The 8,292-nt window shown below is 59.0% G+C and overlaps 1 protein-coding gene across 14 annotated transcripts in view; it reads left to right on the forward strand.

The window, feature by feature from the left end:
* GDPD5 (glycerophosphodiester phosphodiesterase domain containing 5) overlaps positions 1-8,292 on the forward strand; it is a 90,924-nt gene that overhangs the window by 79,074 nt on the left and 3,558 nt on the right. For 9 of the 14 annotated variants that reach the window (XM_036324950.1, XM_036324937.1, XM_036324947.1 and 6 more), the window contains 8 exons: positions 169-251; positions 1,609-1,759; positions 2,281-2,499; positions 3,253-3,410; positions 3,732-3,879; positions 5,016-5,098; positions 5,655-5,669; positions 7,733-7,848. In XM_036324950.1, coding sequence (XP_036180843.1) covers positions 169-251; positions 1,609-1,759; positions 2,281-2,499; positions 3,253-3,410; positions 3,732-3,879; positions 5,016-5,098; positions 5,655-5,669; positions 7,733-7,848 — 973 coding nt within the window. The remainder of the gene's footprint in view (positions 1-168; positions 252-1,608; positions 1,760-2,280; positions 2,500-3,252; positions 3,411-3,731; positions 3,880-5,015; positions 5,099-5,654; positions 5,670-7,732; positions 7,849-8,292) is intronic. The other 5 variants (XM_036324944.1, XM_036324946.1, XM_036324942.1 and 2 more) reach the window with 4 other exon arrangements.

Genomic DNA, 8,292 nt, shown 5'->3' on the forward strand with positions numbered 1-8,292 from the left:
GCCTGCGGGGCAGGCGCGATTTAACAGAGGCAGCGGCTGAGCCCCGTCACACGGTATTGCCTGGAGGAGTTGGAGCGAGAACCAGGCCCAGCATGGAAGATCTGCCCTTGGCTGGGGAGGTGCACGTGAGCTGAATCTCAGCTCTCCCTCTACCCCCTTTCCCGGCAGCTGGCCCCAGAGCACACGCTGATGTCCTTCCGGAAGGCCCTAGAGCATAAGCTGTACGGATTGCAAGCCGATGTCACCATCAGGTAGGCGCTGGGTTGTGAGGATGGTACCACCCCCCACATCGGGGTCCCCACTGGGGAAACCACGGGTCCCAGAGCCTCGGAGATGGGAGGGCAGAGGCTCGGATTATCCACTGCAGGGCAGGCACTGTGTTCGTGACATTAAATCTTGTGCCAAGTTCCAGAACAGAGGCTCTTGGTTGAAGCAGGCTGGGGGTTGGGAGCTGGAGTCCTGCCACAGAGCCGCCTGAAGGACAGACTAAGGACCAGGGCTCAGACAGATGGAGCCAAACACTCTGATAAGGGAAATGCGCACATTGCAGACTAGACGCTCACTGTGGTGTCAATTATATTTTAAAAGACCACATTAGAATGACTTACACAGCCCTGGCCAGTGTTGCTCGTTGGTTAGAGCGGTGGCCTGCGCACCGAAGGGTCTCAGGTTCGATTCCCAGTCAAGGACATGGACCTGGGTTGCAGGTTCGATCCCAGACCCTGGTGGGGGAGTGTGTGGGAAGCAACCAATTGATGTGTCTCTCTCACATCAATGTTCCTCTCTCCCTCCCTTCCACTACCTCTGAAAAGTAATGGGAAAAATATCCTTGGGTAAGCATTAATAGCAACAAAAACCAAAAAACCCTAAAATGACTTACACATTTTCTACACGTAGATACATGTGCGTATTAGTATAAAGGACAGGAACAACCCATACCCGTCTCATGACAGACCTCTGAGAAGGGGGAGGGGGAGGGGCAGGGCTGCCACGTACGCTGCACAGGGAGTGTACTGAGGGCACCACTTACCTCCCCAGTGTAGACATCTGGCATTATATATGGATCCAGACTTTCTAGTAGGTGGTGGTACAATACCTGAGGAAGGGGCAATGGGTGCCTTGTACTGTTTCCCACTAAGGGACCATATGGATTCAGGCCGTGGCAGTGGGGCGGGCCCGGTTGGTGGGGGGGGGGGGGGTAAAGCTTGCTGAAAGGGTCTGCGTTTGCACTGTTCTCATTATGGCATCGCACGGACTGGGTTCTGAGCCAGGTAGTGGATCTGGCTGTGGATCTGGAGCTAGGTACTTCCCTCTCCCGGCCTCAGTTCCCCCTTTATCAAATGAGGTAGCACCTACCGCCCGAAGTTGTAGGCCCAGCCTTCCCGCCTCAGCAGTCCCCACCCCCCTCTGGCCTTCATAGAGAACTTGAAGGAGTCACTCACCAGCCTACTGCCTTCCCTGTGCAAACGGGGAACCTGAGGCCCAGAGAGGGGCAGAGCCTGCAGGGTCCCCTGGCGGGCTGTTGTACGTGGGTGGGGGGCAGGGGTGATTCCTGGGGGCAGGTGAGGGGCCGGGTGGACAGTGACTCCGTGGCCCGCCCCCTTGCAGCCTGGACGGCGTGCCCTTCCTCATGCATGACACCACGCTGCGGCGCACCACCAACGTGGAGGAGGCGTTCCCCGAGCTGGCCCGCAGGCCCGCCTCCATGCTCAACTGGACTGTCCTGCAGAGGCTCAACGCCGGCCAGTGGTTCCTGAAGGTCTGGTGGCACCTGCCCCGGTCCGAGTGTGGAGAGCGTGGGCGGGGACCCCGTGCAGTGAGAGCGGGGCGGCCATCAGCTCAGGGGACCCCACTCCCCAGCGTCCCTCACAGCGGCTTGCTAGCGGCCCCCCGGGCTCTTGCCTCTGCAGCCCTGAGACCATGGTTGTCACTGCGTGTGCTGGTCTGTCCCCCACACCAGGAAACTGATGGTGACAATAGTTAAAATGGTCACCTTGGTAACACTCCATAGAGGGAAGTGGTTTCTCTGGTCTGGAATGTTACTCAAGGAGAAATGTGCTGGGGTCTGGGAGATGTTCCAAGCAAATAGTTCTTTTGGTAAGCAGGGTGTGGGGGAGAGGTGAGGGTGGGGTCTCCTAGAGCCCTGCCCAGGGTCACAGCCATCAACCCATCTGACACGCACGCTGGCAGCTCACGGGTCTCCGTGCTCAGGAGCCAGGAAGGCACGTGGGGGCCCCTCAGGTGCTGGTGAGGCAGCCATGTGTGTCCTTGTCTCTGCAGACGGATCCCTTCTGGACGGCCAGCTCCCTGTCCCCCTCCGACCACAGGGAGGCCCAGAACCAGTCCATCTGCAGCCTCGCTGAGCTCCTGGCGTTGGCCAAGGGCAATGCCACGCTGCTGCTCAACCTGCGCGACCCTCCCCGGGACCATCCCTACCGAGCCAGCTTCCTCAACATCACCCTGGAGGCCTTGCTGCGCTCCGGCTTCCCCCAGCACCAGGTGAGGCCGGGCGCCCGGCCAGCCTCCGGGACTCCGCATTAACTCACGGGCCCCCTCCGCAGACCTCAGCTTCCACATTTGTAAGATGGGGTACCATGCCCTCGCCTCCCTGACAGGGTCATTGTGGAGACCAGAGGGTAACAAGGAAGTCCCTTTTACTGCCAGGAAACAGTGCCCACATTCTCCTGGGGTAATATCTGGAGATCTGAGGAATCTCACACCAGCGTGTGACGCACACTAGATGCTGGTGGCCGCGTGCAGAGTAACTGGCATTTCACTATCAGTCATTGTGACCAGGGGCTAGGCTAGTGATGGCGAACCTATGACACGCGTGTTAGAGGTGACACGCGAACTCATTTTTTTTGGTTGATTTTTCTTTGTTAAATGGCATTTAAATATATAAAATAAATATAAAAAATATGTCTTTGTTTTACTATGGTTGCAAATATCAAAAAATTTCTATATGTGACACGGCACCAGAGTTAAGTTAGGGTTTTTCAAAATGCTGACACGCCGAGCTCAAAAGGTTCGCCATCACTGAGCTAAAGGGCAAGCTCCCTGGGTTATTGCCAAAGCAATTCCCAGCCTTGGCTGGGACCCAGTCATCCCCTGATTATGGTAATTACATGTTAGCTTTTCCACGTGTCAGGCCTGCCTGTCCTGTCTCTTTTCACCCTTCTAGGTGCTTTCGGAGGGGTAGGCTCAACCCATTTACAGATGAGAGATCTGAGGCTGCCCCCTCTCTGCCTGCAGGTCATGTGGCTGCCTAACAGGCAGAGGCCCTTTGTACGGAAGGTGGCTCCTGGCTTCCAGCAGACGTCAGGCTCCAAGGAGGAAGCTACCAGCCTCCATAGAGGCCACATCCAGTGGCTGAACCTGCGCTACACTCAGGTGTCCCGCCAGGAGCTCAGGTGCCCACCCCACCACCCCAGCTCAGCCAGAGGAGGGCAAGACTGAGTTCCTCCATACTGTCTGTCTGTCTCTTCCTCTCCCTTTCAAATGCACGCACACACACACACACACACACACACATACACACACATCTGGGCAGATGGTTAAGCACAGGGACTTCTGGCTCAAGGAGGAGACGTCAAGTGCATCAGGCAGACATGGGTTTGGCTCTGAGTTGGGCCCTCTGGGAGGAAGAGTCCTCTCTCGGGACAGGTGAGGATGGCATCACGCCTCACAGGCACCCAGACCCACAGGCGGACCAGTCTGTGCCTTACCCACAGGGACTATGCATCCTGGAACCTGAGTGTGAACCTCTACACGGTCAACACGCCGTGGCTCTTCTCCCTGCTGTGGTGCATGGGGGTCCCCTCCGTCACCTCCGACAACTCCCACACTCTGTCCCAGGTGCCTTCCCCGCTCTGGATCATGGTGAGTTGGGGGACTGCTGGGGGCAGAGGGCACCTGGGGGGAGTTGAGAGCTTCCAATGACACCCAGGAGGGTGCAGACTCCACTTGGGGTCTCTGGTGCTCAGGTTGGGGGGAGCCCCTGGGGGTACAGGCTTGAGGCACGAGGAGGATGTTCGCGGCCGCGGCGTGGGCACTAAGGTGCTGAGAGAGGGGAGGGACCGGGCCGGACCCACCCACGGGCGAAGCATCACTGACGGGCCCTAGAGAACTGGTGAACAACTACTTGGGTTTTTTGGTTTGGAGTGTTGTTATGTTTTATTTTAAAGGAAGGGAAGGCATTGTGAAAAGAGGGTAACAGGATAAGAATAGGGAACAGTAAAATCTGCTGAGGTCACAGTGGACCAAACCAGTTTTCAGTTGGTTGGCCGAGCACCTGTAGACAGGCCTGAATTCCAGGCCCAGCTCTGCCACTCGGGGTGGGAGCCCCAGACTCCCCCCCCCCCCCCCCCCCCCCCTCCCGTGCTCCACTACCTCTCTGAGGAGGTTAACGGCAGGTGGAGGGTCTTGTCACAGCTGAGACCGAGCCAAGGTCAGGGATCAGATCTAGGTCACGGATGGTTAAGTCCATCCACCTGCCCTCTGTCCTTCAAGATCTCCGAGGCTCAGCCCGGATGAGATGAAATAACACTGTGGCAGCAGTGGGGGTGAGCACACTTGCATTTTGGGGTCACAGGAGTGGACCAACGCCCCTCCTCAGTCCACTGAGGTCAAGAGGTTTGCCCTCCTGGCCCCTCCCCCCTGTCCCTGGGGGAAGCCCCGCAGTCCACACCCTATAGTGACACGTGCACTTACACCCACACGATGCCACACCTGCAGGTCATGTTGAACCCTCACACTTATCTGTCTGCCTTCATTATTGGCCTCTTGCTTTGAGCCTCCTTAAGCACCCAAACCCTCCAGGCTTAACACTAACCATCTTTACTCCGAACACCACACAGGCATTTTATCCTGTGCACACACACACACACCCTCCCCGCCCCGCCCCACAATGCCCAGAGCTCAGGCCTCCAGGTCCGCCCCTGCCCGTGGACCCTCCGTCTGGAGCCTGATGTGGACCGGCTGTGACTGGAGGCTGGCCACGGGCCGTCTGTCCACAGCCCCCGGACGAGTACTGCCTCATGTGGGTCACCGCGGACCTGATCTCCTTCACCCTCATCGTGGGCATCTTCGTGCTCCAGAAGTGAGTAGGCTCTGACCTCCTCCCCGGCCGTCCCTGCCCCAAGGCAGACCCGGCTCCCACCCAGCCAGCTGCCCCTCCTCCTGAGCTCTGGGCCGGGAGAAGGCCTGACCACATGGCCCACTCGGGGAGAAGGCTCCCAGTGGCCCCCAGCCCACCCCCTCCGCCAGAGCTGGTAGCTTCTGGAATGAGCACCCAGCTGGGAGCCCAGAGCCAACCTCTGCCCGGATTTGCTGCGTGGACTCGAGTTTCCACTCCTCTCCGGTCTGTCTCCTCACCTGCTGAACACGGCCGTGGTTCCCACCAGCACTCAGCACCCCTCTGTGCCATGCTGGAACCTCCCACCCTCAGACAACAGCTGGGCAGTGGGTGCAGTGGGGAGGTAGGGTGGCCCCGGGGAGGGTGGAGGGCCCGGCTGGGTCCCAGCCCAGCCACGAACCAACGGGAAGGGTTTTATTCCTGACTGACGTTCTCTCTCTGTCCCATTCTGCTCTGACCCGGCGCATGTCCCTACTCTCTCCCCACCCTCCCCTCTCTGCTGCACTCTGGCATCTCACAGCTATCACTTGATCAGGTAATTCTGGTGTGGTCTTCCTCCTCCTGCCCTTTCTCCCTCCTCGCCGCCCCGCCCTCCAGTTCCTTTGGAACCTGCCCAGCCCTGTGCCTGGGTCAGCTCCCTCCCCCAAAGCCTCCTTCCCTCCCCAGAATCCTCCTCTCCCTGCCCTCCTCCCTGCTCTTCCCACCTGGCTGTGTGTGCCCCTCTGCTCTCTCCCTCCTGCTGCTTCTGCACATGGGGAGCCAGTGTTTCCTTGCCGGTTGCTGACCTGGCCTCTGAGCACCAGCACTTCCTCTGCAGAGAGGGCTCTGCCTGCTCCCCCTCAGTGTCCCTGCAGGGCCTGCCCGCTGCCCAGCGCACGCCCCACCAAGTTCTGTCTCTCCCTTCCCAGCTGTCGCCTTTCGGCTCCCTGGGTTTGCCTCTCCCATCACTCATTCTCTCTTTACCTTTCTGTGTCTCTCATCTCTTTTTCACTTTCTGTCTGACCCTCCTCCCCCATACACATGCTCCCACTTTCCCCTGGAGAGGCCCACAGTGGGCGAGCTTCCTGTCTCAGATGTGCATGGCTGCAGAAACTCTGGCCTGACGCTCTCCTTCGGGGTTAATGTTAATTTCCAATGAGACTTCGGTCTCAGAGACCCAAGTCCTTGGTCAAGCACCTTGAGCCCTCCTGGGTCGGAAGGCTTCACTGAGCAGCTTCTAGGAGAAACTGCTCCCTGGCTGGGGGGCTGAGCCAGCCCAGGTACATCACCCAGGCCTTCCTCCACCCTCGCCTCAGCAGACGTACGGAGGTGCTGGCTGGCGCTGCTGGGCCTGCAGGGGCGTCGGCGTGCCTGGGAGGCTGGCCCTGCACAACATACAGCCAGGGTGGTGTCACTCTCTTCCTGGGGGTCAAGAGAGGCCTGATGGAGAAGGGGGCCCTGGTGCAGATCGTTTCCTCGTTCTTCCATTCACTCAAGTACTTAGGGCCCCCGCCACACACACACACACAGCAGGCATTGAGGTTGGTGCCAGGGACACAGCATAAATGAGACCCACTTGCTGTCCTCAGGACACAAAGGACACGAAGGGTGCTCGCCCAGCCAGAGCGCAGGCTGCCTTCCCCTCTGCTTCCTGCTTTGCCCTCGTCTGTCCGCTCTGTTCACCCACCCATCTGCCTGTCCATCTGTCTGTCCATTTCAGCTGTGCTGACCCCATCTGGAAACAACTGATTTCTTGTGGTGTCTGGGCTCCCTTCATCCACCCCAGCAGGGCTCCGTGCCCTGGGGGTTGGGTTGTTTCCAAGCTGACCCCCGCTTCTCTTGGTGGGAGTGGAAGTGGGGGCCCAGTGAATCCTCTGTCCAGGTTGCAAAGTCTCAAGGTCAGAGGCCAGGGGTTTGGGGCTAGTTGAGGATGACAACAGGAAAAGCAGTGCCTGTCTGCGCGTGGCCCCTCATGCCTGTGCAGCCCGGCCGCAGCCATCAGAGGGACTGGCACTCCAGCGGGGGCTCCCCATTGGGGAGTATATGCCCCCTTCTTGCAGGGCTGTTGGAAGAGAGCAGCACAGACCCAACCCAAGCCACTCTAAGTCCTTGGCTACGAGCCTGTGAAGACCAGTTCTGAGCAAAGCCCCCTGCATCTCCCCTCCTCTCTGCTTTCCTCCCTGGGGGTTCCCTCTGGCTTCCCTCAGCCGACTCATAACAGTGGAGCTGTAGGAGACATCAGCTGGGACTCCCCAAGATTAGTGTGTACCCCAGGGTAGGTCATCAGAGTCATGTCTGGTAAGCCCTCCCCACCCCACATTTATCACGTCCACAGAAACCAGGTGAATAACTGGAGGCACCTGAGACAGAACCAACCAACTAACCACCCAAAACATCCTGGGCCCGGGGAGCTGGGCTGGGTCTTGAGTGAGAGGAAGGCGGGAGAGGTCTGGCTGAGAGTCAGGAGGCCGATTCCAGCTCCAGCTCTGCCCTCGCTGGGCCCCACCAGACAGGAGTCCTGCTGGTCTCTCAGGCCCGATCCAGAGAGGCTCTGGGAGAGGGCAGGACCCTGCACCAGGGATGGGTGGGGAGGGCTGATCCGCGGGGTCGTCTCCGCAGGTGGCGCCTGGGTGGCATCCGGAGCTACAACCCCGAGCAGATCATGCTGAATGCTGCCGTGCACCGGACCAGCCGGGACGTCAGCATCATGAAGGAGAAGCTCATCTTCTCAGGTGGCAGCCCCGAGACAGGCCCTGGGCCCAGTTCTCTACCCTACACATGCACACAGCACATACAGACAGGCACACGGCATGGACATATAGATGCCCACACACGTACAGAGGCACACACATATACACATGCTCTCCACATACAGCCGTGTCAGCATCATGGGTGGTGGGCAAGGGTGACGTGCAGGAGCGGGGTGGAGGGGAAGAGTCTGCTTTGAAGGCCTATCCCCCTTTGCCTGGTTCATACAGGGACCCCAAATATTGACTTCATCCCTGCTGTTGCCGGCCGGCACTCCCAGTCTGATGGAAGAGGAGGCAGCTATATAAGCAAGAACACGGGAAACTGGGTGCCACTAGAGCACTAACAGATGAGGGCGCTGAGCCCAAGTGGGGTACAGAGCAGAGTGGTCAGAGCTCCCTGGGGCAGTAGGGATGGTTTTGGAACTCACT

This window comes from Myotis myotis, unplaced genomic scaffold, assembly GCF_014108235.1.
Source record: "Myotis myotis isolate mMyoMyo1 unplaced genomic scaffold, mMyoMyo1.p scaffold_m19_p_10, whole genome shotgun sequence".
NCBI classification, from domain to species: domain Eukaryota; kingdom Metazoa; phylum Chordata; class Mammalia; order Chiroptera; family Vespertilionidae; genus Myotis; species Myotis myotis.